At 34.3% G+C, this 18,100-nt stretch overlaps 1 protein-coding gene across 5 annotated transcripts in view; it reads right to left on the bottom strand.

Annotated features, from left to right (window-relative positions):
• The window catches only part of LOC150106430 (armadillo-like helical domain-containing protein 3), a 352,469-nt gene that overhangs the window by 198,022 nt on the left and 136,347 nt on the right, over positions 1 to 18,100 (bottom strand). For all 5 annotated transcript variants that reach the window (XM_090392440.1, XM_090392443.1, XM_090392441.1 and 2 more), the window contains 2 exons: positions 13,498 to 13,550; positions 4,481 to 4,556 (listed from right to left, as the gene is read on the bottom strand). In XM_090392440.1, coding sequence (XP_090248566.1) covers positions 4,481 to 4,556; positions 13,498 to 13,550 — 129 coding nt within the window. The remainder of the gene's footprint in view (positions 1 to 4,480; positions 4,557 to 13,497; positions 13,551 to 18,100) is intronic.

Genomic DNA, 18,100 nt, shown 5'->3' with positions numbered 1-18,100 from the left:
CTTTGCCAGCATGCTTTGAAGATGTGTGCTTTGTTAGGCACACATCTTCATTCTGGAGAACTGCTCACATACTTATGTGAGCAGTTCTCCAGAATGAAGCATGTGAAGTTCAAGGCAAGAACTCAGATTACGGACCAACATCTCAAGAATACTCTGTGCATAGTGACTTCCAACATTGATGCCAACATCGACAAGCTGGTCAAGGAAAAGCACTGCCAAGTTTCCCATTGACATTGTAAAAAATGAATGTTTTCTTCATTAAATTATCTTTTTTCAAGTACTGATTGTATTTACTTATCATGAACCTGACTCCTACCTACGCTCTTTGTTTATTTTTATAGGATTTTATGTAAAGTATCAAATGCACAGCGTTCCTTGTCAATCTGGAAAGCATTTTACAATTCTAAATACCCAAGTATAGCTTAGTGGCCCACGGTCTTCATTGAAATTTTTAATGCAGCCCACACTGTCTGAAAGGTTGAAGACCCCTGATATAAGTGAACACCAAGATAGTTTTATTTCATTGTTCCCAAAATAGTAATTTATAATGCATCACAGTATGAGTCACTTTGTACACCATTCAACTTCAATCACCAGCTCAAGCATCAGAACTGCTTCCTGAAAAGATCTGTTCATAGTTTAATTCACTTGTTCATTTAAGCCATTCATTTATTAAGATATTAATTCATTTAAGTTACTCATTCGTTTAGCTAAAAAATGTTAAGTGATTTAGTGTTTCCTTGCATTAAATCCACAATGATAAAATTCTGAAAAAAGTCCGGACTGAAATTATAACCGGAAGTTTTTGCATGTGGTTTTAATTAGTTATTATATATTTATGTAATCTTCATTGTTTTATTACAATTATAATGATACAGTGCCTTAGTATACTTTAGCTGAATGCCAGCCATAATTACACCAGTATTTCTTTGAGCACTTAAACAGAAAGCATACAAAAGCAAACAAAAGTTCACAGGTGAAATACCTTTATGACTATATTACTTATACAAAGAGAGCAGATGATTTCATAAGTTGATCTTAACATTCAATAATTATAAGGCTCGGACAAGAAAGGTAACCAGTGTGATATGGAAGGCAAAATTGGATTATGAGAAGAAATTAGCTGAACAGACCAAAGGAAATCCCATAATTACTATGTAGCAAGTAAAAGGAAGAATGACTATGGAAGAACTTTAATGGGTACCCACTTTGCAAGGATCTATAATCCAAGTGAGACTACTGCAGTGATAGATGTCACAGGAACCGATGTGAGAATAGAGGTTAATGAATTGGAATTACTTAGGATATTGCAGAATCCCAATGCAAATACAGATGTAGGATTTGATGGGAGAACAGCTCATGTATTATGAGAATGTGCAAAGGAATTGGTACTGCCTCTGACTATGTTGTTTAACTTAAGTCTCAACCTGTAAAGTTCCAAGGGAGTGAAAGAAGGGCAAATAGTTCAACTGCATAAAGGAGGCTCCAAGACTGCAGTAGCAAATCATACAGCAATAAGTATCTCAGGAGTGGCAGTGAAAATATTAGAAAAGTTGGTCAAAGACAGAATTCAGGAATGAGTGGATAAAAATATGATACTGTATGGGGGGGGAGCATTTTGGTTTTGTGAAAGTAGGTCATTCTTTAGTAAATTTACTCACTATTTATAATAAAGTGATAGCTGAGTTGGATAAAGGGAGTGGCTACATGATGATACTGCTGGATTTAGCAAAATAATTTGACAGGATACCATACGGAAATCTCTAATCCAAAATGGAAAAAATGGGGATGGATATGAAACTAGTCATATGGATACAATGGTGACTGATGGACAGATACAAACAGTAGTACACAAAGGAGTAGAATACAAGGAAAAACAGGTGACTAGTAGTGTGCTGCAAGGTTCTGTGCTTGGACCACTAATTTTTAACTTGTACATAAATTATACAGAGAATGATTTAAAGGGAAACATTCAGCTGTTTGTTGTTTATGCAAAATTAGTAGCATAACAGTTAATCAAAGTGATGTTGAGAGTTAACAGGATAATTTAAGTTGATAGTATAAGCAAAGGATAATGGTTACTAGTTTAATGTGGAAAAGTATAAAATTATACATTTTGTGATGAAAAGATTACAAGGCATGCGCCACACTGGTGGAACTGCACTCTAGGAAATTGACGAAGGTTTGGATTTGGGGATGTTGGCAGAGAGTTAAGGTTCAGAGGATATATGCTGAAGTGATCAAGGTAGCTCATAGGATTACTTGGTTGGTCCACACTAACAAGCAGAGATAAGGAATTATTATAGGATATCTGTGTTAAAATTGAGATATCCTACAAATTAAAAATAAATGAATTCAATTTAAAGTTAAAAAGTTATTTGTAAAATTTTTAATTAAATGTTTATTTTTGTATGTTACAGGCAAGATGTTTTGAAATGTTATTTTTATTTAGTTTGATATGAAAGCTTAGCTATAATTTTGTATGAGCTATCAAACTTTGCAGTACTGGTACTGTCTGGAGGAACACAGAAACTATGTCCATTACTTGCATTACAACCATTCTGGAGTAGTAGACCATCTCATGGATACAAATCACAAGATCCAATAGAACAAAAACTCCCTTTTGTATGAACAGATATAAATCAGAGAGATTATTTCTAGAATCTGACACAGAATTACAACATTCATCAAATCTGAACAAATTCAGCTTCTTCACTTTACTGAAAATATGGGAGACTGTTATTTTGAGATTCAGTGACTTTCCATCACCCCACTCATAGCCAGCAACAATTAGGATTGTAGAATCCTGCCTTTTATACTCTATGTTTGGCTTCCTATTAGTGTGACTGTATGCATGTACTTAAATGTATTTCCCTGTGCTCATGAAGATGCTTTGGTAACCAAAGCAAAATATTGGCATAGTAATTAATTTATCATACTAAATAAAATTAGTGAATAATTATCTTGATTTGTTTTCTCCATTAAGTTTTTACGAGTGCCTTGTGACACACAACTGCACAACTTTCTCACATGAGGCCATTCATGCTATCTGCAATCTTAACATATGTAACCACTCTAAATAACTGTTGAGGCATTTAGAGAGATTACTTTTTTCATGCGTGCTACCCATCTACTTCACATGATACCTTCTCCACACTGTGATCCAATGCATTCCATCTGCCTACGTATTTGAAGCATCTCTTCCTACAACACATTTTCACTATGATGTTATTTCATTATTACTCTTTGTCTCATCAACTTCTTAGTAATAGAGCATCATGGCAAGACAACCCTCCCTTCTTTCTCCCCCCAAACTCTCCTGATGCACAATCTGTAAAATCACTCTCAGATGTGTGGACCCAACTGACAATAACTCTGATCATTCATAGCAACCAACATTACATTCGTTGACCTTTCTCTCTTCATTTCCAAAGTTACACGCACAACTGTAGAAAAACACTCCAACATTCTGTTTTATGCACTTTAATAAGAATCTCCATACTTTACTCTCCTTATTCTCTCCTCTTCCAAACCACTCATTGGCCTCCTGTCACTTTCATTCATTCTCTGGCTCTCCCATGTTCTCACAGGCTATAAAACATTCACTATCTTGCTCTCTCACGATCATCTTATTCATACCTTTACTAATTCCTTTGCTCTTGTACTCTTTCATCTGACTCTCACTTATACTTGTTCCATTACTTGGCTGCTCTCTCTTGACCTTCACTCACTTGATCCCATTCTGTCATCTTTTTCACACTTCCACTCACCTCAAGTAATCCTCTAATTCTCCTTTTACTTTCTTATATCTCAAGTATTCTGCTTCCTTCCTGATCTCTTCTATTTCTCTCTCCATCTACCCTACTTTCATCCTATACTTATCTGATCAGTCAAAAGATATTCTGTTATTCTTACTTCTTCTGCAATTTCACTTCATCTTATTACTGCTTTGTCAAATCCATACCTCTACATGATCCTTACCCTGACTTATACCACTCATCTCTCAGCCAGCACTTCCTTACAGCTTTACTCTTAACCAATATTGCTCTACCTACCCAGATTCACATTCCTCCCATCCCATATTTCCAGATAATTAAAAGTCTTTGTATAGGACAGTTGCAAGGACAGCATGGCATTTGCCTTTAGCTGGAAAGACCTAGGGTCAAATAAAACTGTTGATGCAAGAAACCTTTATAGAGCTTTTTAAATTAAGGTTATCTGATATCATATAAAGTAAACAGTGTTTTCCTTTCAGAAACTCATGAGGGAAAAACAGCCAAAGAATAAACACAATTAAAAAATATAATCACTAGCATCATAGCCTTAGTTGTTTCAGTTGTAATTTCCAACAAATGCCACTCAGATAACCAAAAGTTTCTTGTGTATGTGTAGCATGTCATTTGGATATATATTATGAAAAGAAAATCTTCTAAGTTAGGATGACAAAATATGAAAACTGTAACTTAATGAATATACTTACATGAGTAAGTGTAGTGATAAAATACCTATTCATATGTACAGCTTCATACAAAGCTAATAAAACAGCATTGTTTACTCTGTAAAGCAAAGTAAAGTTTATATTACAATGAATTTCGAGAAAACTAAGTGTTTAAAATATATGAAAGAAATAAGTTATTTCCATAAATAACAAAGTTCATTAATGTTCCAATAACTTACTATAGAAAATTACTTGTAACTGCAAAGTATATATTTAAAAGGATTTCTAATGATAAACTGAACAGCTTCTGGGTTTTAATTTTATTATTTTCTGCATAATTACTTATAATCAGCACTTTTTTTTTTTTTTTGTAAAAAATTAGGTGCCAGTACTCATTCTTTGCTTGCTAGGAAAAAATTTTTTTAATTAAAACGACATGAAAAGAACACCAAAAAATTATTTACTGATATTTTGGTTGGCTGTAGCACACTGTTCCCACCATTCGTTCCTCTCTTCAGTGATTCTCTTCATTTTTCCATATCTTCTTGTTCCAAAATCTTCACTAGTTGTGTGGTGAAGTTCATTCTTCATCTTACCCTCATTCTTTTACTCAGGATTTTCCCTTCTGTTACTGTTTTGAGGAAATTATTATGCCTTAGTAGGTGTCCTATCCATTTGAGTCACCTCTTCTTTATGATCTCCAATATACTTTTTTCTTCACCAACTTCTTTGAAACCTTTCTCGTTGCTTTCCTTTTCTTTCCAACTCACTTTCATTAATTGTCTCCAGCACTATATCTTGAAGGACTCTAGGTATTTTTGATCTTGCTTAAGGAGTGTCCAGGTTTCCGACACACATAACACGACTGGCCAGAAAAGGTCTCTGTTAGTCTCTTTCTTAATTCGATGTCAATTTGTTTTGATGTGAGTATATGATATTTATTGTAAAATGCATTTTTGCCTGTGCAATTCTTGATTTTGCTTCTTTTGTGCAATGTGCATCTTCTGTGATCAACTATCCCAAGTATTGAAAGGAAGTCACTTGTTTAATGGTTTATCTTCTATTCTGATGTTCACAGTATGGGGTTTCTTTCCTATTATCATTGCCTTTGTTTTCATGAAGATTCTTCTCATGCCATATTCAGATGTCTTATTTATTCCTTTCAACATTTTTTCCAGTCCATTAGAGCAACTTGCTATTATTGCTTGGTCGTCTGCAAATTTAATAACATTTACTCTTTTGCCATTTATCACAATTCCGTACTCTTTATTTAAAGCTTCCTTCATCATTTTGTCTGCAACAATGTCAAAAAAGATTAGGAAGAGTAGGCATCCTTATCTTACACCTCTCTCAATTTTAACTAGTTCTGACCATCTCTCTTGCAGAGAGACACTACTGTTGTTCGATATTTATACAATTGCCAGATCAACTTTATTATTTGTTCTTCTACTCCTATCTCTCTCTCAACAATGGGAAGAGTTTATGCCATGTCAAATGCCATTTCGTAGTCTATAAAGCACATATACAGGTGTCGTCTTTGTTCTATCATATATTCACCAAGATGCCTAAGACCAGAATTGCATCCCTGCTTCCTTGTTCTTTTCTGAAACCAAATTGGTTTTCTTCAAGGTAGGTTTCCTATTTTGATTCCAGTCGATCTTTTATTATTTTAGTAGTATTTCTGATGTATGACTACTAAGCTTATTGTTCTGTAGTGGGTACATTCTATTGATTAGTCTTTTTAGAGACGGGTACCATCAGAGAGCATAAAAAGTCTTCCAGCCACATTCCTTTTTCAAAAATATCAGCAATCAGTTGGTATACCTTGTCTTTTACTGTTCACTTCCTTAATTAGTTTGATTGATATTCAATCTATGCCTGATGCCTTAGTCATTGTAGTAGTTCTGAGTGCATTGTTGAATTTGTCATGAGTAATTTTCATTATATTGTTTATGAGTTTGTCTTTCCTTTCTGGCAATTACAGGAGTGGTTTTCTTTCTTTATACAGTTCCTGTACATATTCTTGCCATCTTTTTCTTCTTTATCTCAGGGTCTGCTATTGGGTTTCCCTGTTTGTCATTTAACCTACAAAAGTGGTTATACTTCTGTGTTTGTGTGTAATATTCTTTATCTTCCTCTAGCTTGTATCACTTCTTTCTAGTTTCTCAATTTCTTCTATTTCCTTGCATTATTGATTCCATCAGTTTTCTTCAGCTTTTGTGCATTCTCTGTCCACCTCATTTTTGGGTTTTTTATACATCATTTGCCCTGCCATTGTGTTAATGTTATTCCATTTTCATCTTTCTTCCATTTTACATAATATTTCAGTAGTGATCTATGGCTTTTTCGGTTCTCGTGATTTTATTCCTATGCATTCTTCTGCTGCTTCATTTATTATTGTTTTGATATCTTTCTAGAGTGTGTCAGTATCTATAGTTGCCAGTTCTTTTTCTTGTTTATCTATTTGTAGGTGCAATCTCTGAATCTTTGTTTAATTTCCTTTCCTTTTAAAATTTCTATGTTTCATTTCTTTCTTGACTTGAGCTTTTTTGGAAGTTTTCCATTTTAATCATTGCTTTTAATCATTACTAGGTTGTGGTCAGATCCTATATCTGCTCCTGGGAAAGACACAGCTTTCTTAACTTGGTTCTAGTACTACTATTTTACAATGATGTAGTCAATTTGAAATCTTTTTGTTCCCCTGGACTCTTCCATGTGTCTTGTCCTATCTTGTCCTCTTGGTGGCTTCAAACCAAGTGTTAGTGATCATAAGGTTTTCTTGTTCACAGGAAGTCTATTAGTCTCTTTGTCCTCTTTCGTTTCTTGTTCCAAGGTCAAACTTTCCACTGATGTCATGTGTTTCTTCTCCAACTGTGGCATTCCAGTTTCCCATTATCACTACATTTTCTTTTGTTATCGCCTTTCTCAATAGTCCTTCAATTTGTTCGTAGATGTCTTTCACTTCATCTTCATTGTATCCTGATGTCAGCATATATACTTGTATTATTATCAGATGAGGTTTGACTGATAATCTTACAATCATGTGCCTTTTAAAGATTACCTCTACTTCCATCAGTGCTTTGGTTGCTTGTTTATCCATTAGAAATGGTAGCCTGCACTGTCCATTTTCATTGCATGTATGAATTACTCTGTATTCATTGCTTTGAAACTCTCCATCTTTCCATCTTGTTTCACTTACTCCTATAATTTTTGTTTCATTTTTTTTCTCATTTCATTTTCCAAATTCTCCAGCTTTCCTTCTTGTAGTAGGGTGCGTACATTCCATGTGGCTATGTTGACACAAGGATTTTACATGTTAATGACCTGAGAGTCCTTGTCATCTCTCCTGCTGGGCACGATGTTGTTGAGGTCACACCCCATAGTTGCCAGTTCGCATATCATTTATAGGCATTCTTCCATGTGCTACATTACTTGGGATTAGTAGTGAAGTGGTTTCCCCTTGCCTTCTTCACGAGCAATAACCATCTAACTTGACTATGTTCATCAACCATTGTCCTTGTAGAGGGTCTTCTACCTGCTGAATGGAGATGATAAGCAGTTAGCCCCTCCTCCTCCTCATCTTCTCTGTTGAGAATGTTGTCGGTCAACCATCATATAGAAGTGCTTTCATGGCAACACTGACTCACCATGAAGTAGTACTGTCCTTGGCCTAATGTGAGGTTTTGAGTGATGCAGTGTTTTCACAGCTGTTCCTCCACATCCTGTTAGTGACTATCACTGTTGGTGTGCGACTGCTTACTCGTCAGGTTTCTCTGCTTATTTCACAGTCAGCCTTTATATCTGAAGGTCACTCCTCTATCTGCCACCTGGAGATGTACCTTGTAGCAGTCACATTTTTACTTCATAGTGTTATAATGTTTTTAGAATAAAAACAAAAAATTAAATATACAACACAAAGTTCATTAATAAGCATAAATTTATTGTACCAGTGTATAAAAAATAAATAAGCTATCGTGTAAATAACTTAACTTAATATAAAAAACACGATAACTTAATATAAAAAAATTTATATAGCAAACATATTAATAATATTGAAAAAAGCAAATATCATTAAAAAGTAAGCTTGCTGGTTTGCTTACTAGGTAAACATGCAAAAAATTACTAACATTACAATTTCGAAATGTATCACATCTGCACGCCAGATGTCAGTGTTAATAAAAGTACCAGTACACTGTACCATTGTGTACCATCTAAAAAAAAAAAAAAAATTAAAAAAAAAAAAAATTAAAAAAAAAAAAACACTGCTTATAATGGTAGATAATCCACAGAAAACAGATCCTAGAGAGTATATCATCTGAACCAGCCCAACTCTTGGGTCTGGCATTCTAGAGTTCAGTTTAACTACTACTTAAATTTTTGAAGTACAGTATATCCTTGATTTAACAAACTAACTGGAGGAAGAGGGTGTTAATAAAATCAAAATGTTCTCTGGGTAGAGTCAAAGGTGATCAAGGTTTTTTTTTTTTTTTCCAACTATACTTATTCAAGTGAATTTGTCACTTTTGAATCACAGTTTTTTAGAGTAACAGTCCTTCTCAATCTAGCTGCACACAGGATGTTGAATGCATGATTTAATCCACTTTGTCCATATTGGGCAAATCTATCACGTCTATGTGAGTTTATACATAGTGAATTTGATACGAAGATGTAAAGTATTTATATTAGCTAAAAACGTTGTTAAAGTATCTATATTGTGAGGTCACACATTGCAAAAATACCATCTATATATCTAACCCAAAATGAAGGTTGAAATATGTTAAAATACCAATGTTTAGCTAATATAAATACTTTACACAACATCTGTTTGACTCTCATTAATAAACCCTCCTATGTCTCTTCCAGGTGCATACCAAATTCCATATGACTGCCATCTTTCCCACTTTGGACAAACTGGACACTCAATAGAAAAAGAATACAAAAACATCAACCATATATTTTTCACAAAAAATCCAATAAGTCTGGATTAGCTCAACACGGAATAGAGGCAGACCACAACATTCTTTGGTCTGAAACATGGCTTCTACATAAATGTCAGCACAAATTTGAATGCTTATTTAAGGAGAGTCTTAAGGCCATGCTTCGTCACCCTGACTTGAATCAGAATGACTGCCTATCCTTATCAAAAATATGGGAAAGTTTGATTCGAATAACACATCCTTAAAAAAAAAAAAAAAAGATCAATAAATAAATGTGTGTGTGTGTGTTTAATAATTTTAATGACTTAAAACACTGAGATAATTAAGAATAAAAGCTCGGTTTTTTAAGTCATTAAAATTATTAAAACATGTTCATAAACCCGAGTCAATCTGCATACAAATATATATATATATATATATATGCAACTTATTTTACATTGTTATGATTAACTTTTTCTTCAGTGAAAGCATAACGCTACTGGCGATTTAACATCATGCGGCTCATTCTATTTCAAATAGATCAATTGTTTGCATTGTACCTTGTAACAACTGTTTTTTAAGCCTCTGATAATGGTCATTAATTTCAGACTGAAATATATGGCAGTATATTTAATAAATAATACTTCTACCTTGTGTTTTCATGTATATATTGTATAGAACTATAGCAGAGTTTCACTAAAAACAAGATATCCTATAACACCTATTCAAAAGTTTATAGACCGCTATCATATCACCCCTCTTTTTTCCTGTTAACCAGAGTCTGTAATCCACATATTCATAATCTGTCCTCATAATCTAAATCCCATAATCTGGATATAATCTTTCTAACTCTTCTTTGCATACTTTCCACAAATTCTTTATCCCCTTGGAATCCAGAAGACCAAATCTGCACACAAATAATCCAGGTATGGTCTTATCAAAGCCTTATAAAGAGGCAAAATGACTTCTTTATCCATAGATGTCAAGGTTCACTTCAACATCACAATTATCCCCTGAGTTGTATTTGTAACTTCTATATGACCTTTGAATCCCATCCACCAATGCACCAAGATCCCTTGCCTGCTCATTTTTCTTGTAGAATAACTCCCACTAATATAATATGCAGCTGGAAATCTCATCATGCCAAAGTGCATAATTTTATACTTGCTAACATTAAATTGACAGCCATTTTCATTTGCCCAACTTTCCAGCCTATTCAAATAATTTTGTAAGTGCTGAATATCGGTAACATCCTTGATTGCTCTGCCTATCTTCACGTCATTGGCAAACAATTGCACATCTGATGTTAGACCCTACTTGATGTCATTAATGTAAAAAGTTCCCAAGCTGGTTGAAAACAACTTGGCTGAACTTTACAGATTGCTGTTCCTTCCAAAGTGGTCACCTTTCAAATTTAAACTTTCTGTCAGAGATGTAATTTTTTATGAGGAATTTATATTCAGTAATTCTGGATCTCTTGTTACTGTTGTGATATACTGGCATGCAGGAACAAAACAAATTCTCTGATGTACAACTCCTTCCCAGTCCAATTATCAGATTCTTGACATTCAAATAGATCTACATGGCATTCTTTCAAATGCAGAGATGACAACCTCATCTTCATATGCTGTTTCAGCATTTCAAAAGACTCCAAAGCAATTTTATTAATTATAAACAGAAAGTGATGCTGTTTCAAATCATGTTCAAAATTGCAGAAGAACACAATAACTAAGCAACCAAATCACATTCAGCAATAATGAAAGCTATAATGAGCATCACTTAATGGACTAACTGATCAACAAGCAACTTGCAGAAAAAAATTGAGATAACGAGATTCAAAGTTTGATAATTAGGTGAAGGAAAGCGATGATGAAAAGCTACATCTACATAGTGGCATAGGAATTTTCCATGTGAATGTGGAGAGAACAAAGGATCATCCCTGGAATTTGGATAAGAGTATGGACAGATTTTTCTAATGGAATGAGATGAGTGGATGAATTGAGTTGAAATGAAATGGCGAGTGCTTCTTCAGTGAATAAGTTACAAGAAAATTAATAGAAGCCATTTGTGTTAAGATCAGATCCCCCCCCCTCCTCCAATGAGATCATGAAGATATTTTCTTCCCTCACTGTTCTTTTAATCTTTTCAGTCTTCTTTTCAATTCTTGTTGAGATTGGTGTGCTAATGAAGCTTGGCATCCCTATCAATCCTATTCAGCCTAGATGACAATAGCAAAAACTCTATGTTACAACTGGAGCTATATGTTTGTGTGTTCCCAGGGCCAGTTAGCTTGTTTTATGAGAGAAAAAAATGCTGTCACTTCCATTAGCCAACTCACCTTCAGCTGAAAAGTCCTTATAAATGTTAAGCATATACTACAATGAGAAACAAACCAGATGTTTCCAAAAATAGAACAAATGTTGTGATATGTGCATAACTGAGCTAGAGACTTGTCATGACTCTAAGCCAAAAATAATGATGTAGAATGACTTTTAATGGGATTATATTGATCAAGTGCATATAATAAACAACTATGTTATACCAACTAGTTTCACCAACTAAGGCTGTTGGCATCTTCAGGGTACATACTGATGTAAGGCACTAAAAAGTAAAAAACTGTTACAAACTATAATCAACCGATTCCAATTATATTAAACAAAGAACAGAGCGTGTACAATCTCACTTGTTGTTATTTAGGAACGTACTATAGTTGGCACTGTAATTCAGTTCCAGCAAGTTGAGAGATCTCATAAAGGTCTTCCAGATCACGAGAAGATTAGTCCTTGGTTCCTGTTAAGGTTTTGTATACAGTGAGCAACTGTTGTGGCTTCTTTAAAAATTCGGGAGCGGAAGTCATCCTCTATGTAAGGAATTGTGCTTCTATCCCACTCTATGGTATGGTTCGTTCTTGAGAAATGAAAAGCTAACCCCGATTTTTCTTCTCTGTTATTATTGACGTCACCTATGTGTTCTTTTTGCCTAATTTCAAGGCTCCCTGAAGTTTGGAGTTTATAACATACCCTGCTCGTGCGGCTTGTAATTCAAGCCGCACAAGCAGGGTATGTTATAAACTCCAGCGTATTTGGAGAAAGGATGGCTATCTTTTGGAGATCTTAAGAATTGTCTAATCGTTTCTGTAGGTTTAAAGGCCACTCTTATTTTGTGTGGTCCAAGGAGTCTTGCAATCTTATTGGAAACTGTCCCTAAGTATGAAATGATGATGGTAGAAATATAATGTATATCATTTCATTGTCTTTGTTGGGGTTCAGAGAAAAGTATCTTGTGGACGAGTCTTCGAAGAAATCCATTCATGATAGAGTTGGTAGATATCAGGGATAGTTCTTCCTGGAGGTCTTGTTGATCTGTTGTAAGGAGAGTGGCACGGTTCTTCAGCATGTGTACAATACTAAGTTTCTGAGAAATGTGGTGGCAGGAAATGAAATGTAAATAACATCCTGTATTGGTTTTAGAAATTATACTTGAAATTAGGCAAAAAGAACACATAGGTGACCAAATCAAAAAATTTAACGATCTTCATACAAAACGTTTTAAGTCAAAACCTTCTCTACCAGACAGCAAAGTTATTTTTAATTTATCGGATCACGTATTAACAAAACCAGATCTCAATATACTTAAAAAAGGTTTCAATTTTGTGATAATACCTGATCATGTCCCTAAAGTGGATATCATTTGTAATATAGAAAAGGCAGTCTCGTCGTTACCAGAACCCATAGCTAATGATATTAGATTAAAAAGTAGTATAATCCTCTCATCTTCCAGAAATCCTAACAAAAATATCACTATTCAGAAAAAAAGAACATTGTATAGTTTGAAGAAAAAGAAAGACATTATCGTATTGAAGGCAGATAAGGGAAATTCAACAGTGATTTTAAATACCAGTGATTACGAAGATAAGATTAACAGCTTACTGTCGGATACATCAACGTACACGGTAGGTTGCCAAAATTTGCCAAAACTGCCAAAATTTAATTTTCCTATTTTTACTATCAATCAGAATAATAAAATTCTGTATTTGCTAAAAGGATGTAAATATGTTTGAATGAATGAATTCTGAAGTTTTTACAATATGTTATTAAATATTAAATTACACAAAACTGCATTATGTTTATGTTAGTTACTTACTTAACAGATTTCCTCTCGATTCCATTTTCTTCAGTAACAAACATGCTTCCCACCTGAAATTGATTTGTATATTTTTAAGATAGAAGGTGAAGATATTTTACTTAAAGATACTTAGTTACAGATTATATACTAATAACAGTTTTCAGACTGCACGTCTAATGCTAACTTATATAGTCATTTAATAGATAGTCTATAATGTCCCCTTATTGAGTCCGGCAATTCTGCCATTGTTGTATATAGTTTGTATCAAACTTTATAAAGAGGATAATTCTCATCCCTAATTGTCAGTATGATTCTTAAATTCCAGTATCCAATGTCATCCTTTGGAGTATTTTGCAATATGTCCACTGAATTGTGTCCACTATTACCTCTAAATCCCTAGCCTAATCAATTTTCTTGTAGTGCAGTTCCATCTATACACAGACTGTAGTTTTTGCAACCAGAGATACATATCATTGCACATTGACATGCTGAAAGGGCAGCCATTATTCTTTGCTGTAACTTAAAGTTTATTTAGATCAACTTGCAGGATCTCTACATCACCTTGCTCTTTCCCACTTTAGCATCAGCAAACAACTGGATATTCTACCTCAAATGTTTCCTGATATTATTAACACACAAACTGAACAGGACTATCTTCCATAAAGAGCCCTGTGATACATCAGTGATCACCTGCTTCTCTCTGATTTAACTTCACAATAAACTACTCTCTGGTGCTTATATTATCGTTTAATGGAATGAAGACATCACAAAATACTCCATATTCACCTTAAAGATTTATGAACTTAACAGCAATATAAAGGATATATGCAGCACTCTTATTAGACAACCAAATCAGACTTATCATTTGAAATGCAAGTGTAGACTACTGGAAGCTTGGGTGCCTTTCCAAAAGGAACCCAACCTTCTGGTAAAGAATGTCAGAAAAATGCAAGTATAAGTTATTTTCAGCATATCTCATCAAATTGCAACACAGAATTCTTCTCTATATTAATAACAATGTTGGGAAACATTTAATGATTACACCTCACTGAATTCTTTAAACCTGTATCCCTGCAACTATAATAAAAATGAAAGGGTGATTTGGATCATTTGGTCAACTATCATTCAATAGTGAAATAACAAGAACATGGGCTATGAGAAAAGTTTAAAGCAAAGAAAGTAACGATGAATCTTGCACAAAGGACTCGTGACAAACATTACTGTGAATCTAAAGCAGAAAAATATGTTCACATAGAAGCTGTCTGTGTGTGTGTGGGGGGGGGAGTTGCTTAAGGGTCAGGTAACTGGGAAACAACTCCCACATCGCCTTTAAGGAATTTGGTGAAACCATCATCGATTTTAACCTAATGTCCACTCCTCACCTTCATGTGGGGAATGGACAATAGGTTAGAAAGGGAATGAATGAGAATGGACTGTCAATTTGGGACTAATTTGATAAAATCTCTACTGACTTAAACTAAAAATAAACATGAGGGTAAAATATGAGATTTCAAGTGAGCTGGGGCATCGCCTGATTAAACAAGATCCATGCTGTTTTCATCAGAAAAAAATAGGACAGTGAAAGGTCAGCTACTGGAATAAACACATCAGAAGAATAGCAGACAGGAATCATCAACTTAAGGAGTATCAACATAAAGGAAACCGAATGCCAAACTGAAAAAGTACCACATGGACGTAATCGATGTTACTGAGATAAAGAAGACTAAAACAAGTGAAATCCTACTAAATAATAAATACAGGATATTATACTCAGGCGATAATGATCAAGCAAAGGAAAGAGTAGCAACAACATTCAACACCAAACACGAAGATAAACTTCTTGAGTGGAAGACAATTTCAAATAGAGTTATAGAGCAAACTTCAAAATGGGGAAATGGACAATGAAATTGATTTGTGTCTATGTTCCCATAGAATGTTGTCCTAAGGGAAAAATAAAGGAATTTTTCTGAGTCATCAGAGTAAGGCATCTGACAAAGAAAATGGAAAAGCTGGTCCTTTTTGTTGAGCTAAACAGAAGAGTAGGAAATGAACTCCCATCAGGCTTGAAAAAAAGTTTTTGGAAAATTTGGAGAAAAAAGCAAGACTAATTAATAGTGGTAAGTACCTACTGGATTTCTATTCAGGATATGGACAAGTCATTACTGACGCTATTTCCAATAAAGATACGAACAAGTTTACGTGGAGAGAAGACACAAGAAATAAGAAAAGCCTCACTGACTATGTTATCGTTGATAGTAATATCTTCATGCTAGTTTAGGATATAATTGTATAAGGATTTGAAACAGTAAGTGATCATCTCTTAATTTTAAGTAAGAATATCAAAAAATGAATATCACACTCAAAAGAATATGTATTTTTTTTTAAAAAATTGAAGTTGAATAGCTTTTACAGATGAAATGTAAACTCCAACATTATGCAAGAAAAAAATGAAACAGTATGAAACATGAACCATACCTTAGAGTCTCAGTGGAAAATTCTGAGGAAACATTGATTGATTGATTGATTCAGCTAGAGAGGCATGTGGTGAAGTTATGTCCAAGGACAGAAAAATAAGAACACTATGGTGGACACAAGATGTTAAAGAAGCAGTTCTGGAAAAAAAAAAAAAAAGTACACCTGAAGTTGCTAGCAAATAAGTCACATGTCCTAAAAGAATACAGAGAAAAATGTAAGAGACTAAACTATGCATAAAAGTAGCTAAATAAACATCATGGGAAGAATTCTGTAAGAATATATATATTGTTGTAATTAGGATTGACTCGGGATATATACATTTATAAAATTAAAATTTAACTGACTAGAACCCGAGAAAGTATAACAAAAACCTTTAATAAATCACGACTAGTTTCATCGGTGTTCCGACTTCTTCAGGTGAGTAAGAAATAACATAAGACTTATAAAAATAACAAGGTAAAAAACATGGACTTTCCAGCTTAATAAAAAGAAGCAGAATAGTAACAGTCATATTTGAATAGGTGACCGCATGCTACTGTTGGCATGAGTTGAATGTGTGTGACAGCTAATTTTAGAGCGCCAGTATTGGATTACTGCACTATGGAAATCAGGCAAATTATAGCTTAGATTGTTGTTCAAGTGTGAAGGGTCCAGAACTATTTCTTTTGATTCTATAATTCATCTTTCAAATTCATCCTTGCATATGTATAAATTGGTTGTGTGATCCCAATCAACTTGGTGTGGCCGTTCTTCGAGGTTAGAGTTTGCAGAGAAGAGAACATGACTGGAAAGGGCGCTCGCTCGTGTTCTACTATAGGAGATGTCATGTCTATGTTCCTCAAGACGAAGTGAAACAGATTTATCTGTCTGGCCAAAATAAGGTCGACCACAGTTGCATATAACTTTATAAACACCAGGAAAATGCAGTTGGTTGTGTTTTGGTCGACTCAGAAAAGAACGAAGTTTTGGCAGAGTAGTATAGTTGGTCTTTATGTTGAATTTCTTCATAATCCTAGATAGTTTTGGGGTAAGAGAGCTGATAAATGGTAACTGTATATGAGTGATAGGGTTGGATTCATCTTCTTGTCAAGGTTGTTGGCGTGGTCTCAAACATTTAGTGATGTTACGAGAAGAAGACCTTCAAACAGAGCTCAACTTCCTGAAAAACACCTTCTTAAATAATGGATATTCATCTCGTAACATCACTAAATGTTTGAGACCACGCCATGGACCCTTCACACTTGAACAACAATCTAAGCTACAATTTGCCTGATTCCCATAGTGCAGTAATCCAATACTGGCGCTCTAAAATTAGCTGTCACACACATTCAACTCATGCCAACAGTAGCATGCGGTCACCTATTCAAATATGACTGTTACTATTCTGCTTCTTTTTATTAAGCTGGAAAGTCCATGTTTTTTACCTTGTTATTTTTATAAGTCTTATGTTATTTCTTACTCACCTGAAGAAGTCGGAACACCGATGAAACTAGTCGTGATTTATTAAAGGTTTTTGTTATACTTTCTCAGATTCTAGTCAGTTAAATTTTAATTTTATAAATATATATATATACCAAGCTACCAGAAAGGTTACAAAATGTTCAGGAGGCAATTGAAAAAGCTTAGAAATGGAGAAAAGAGTACTGTAAAAGGAATCAAAGATGGTAAAGGTGACATGAAAATTGAAGATAAAGACATTCTACATGTCTGGAATAATTACTTTGAAAGACTTAAATTAAACAAGCAGTAACAGAAGAGTAGTAAGAAAAACATTCAAGAGGAAAGCAAACATGCAAATAGTGTGTGTATTTATGTCTAAATGTGTGGGTGTGTGTGTATTATCAATACTCGAAGTAAAAAAAGCTGTGAAAAAGCTGGGTTCAGGCCAAAAGAGCATGTCTGGACCAGATTTTCACTTTAAGGCAAACAGTCGAGAAATCACTGGAATATAACAAGGATCTCTGTGTTTAAGGTTTGAAGATCTGGAAAAGGCTTATGACAAATTCCAAGAGAAAAACTGTTGAAAACACTACAAGTATATGGTGTAAATGAGACATTGTATCGAGCAACACACAGTCAATATTTGAATTATGAGTGAGTAATTAAAACTGAAGGAACTACAGAAAGATGGTTTGATGTTAAATCA

The sequence above is a fragment of the Typopeltis vanoorti genome, chromosome 5 (genome assembly GCF_054136105.1).
Source record: "Typopeltis vanoorti isolate ZY-2024b chromosome 5, IOZ_Tvanoo_1.0, whole genome shotgun sequence".
NCBI lineage: Eukaryota > Metazoa > Arthropoda > Arachnida > Uropygi > Thelyphonidae > Typopeltis > Typopeltis vanoorti.
The sequence above is the reverse complement of the archived record's forward strand: the minus strand, read 5'-3'. Positions and strand labels throughout refer to the sequence as shown.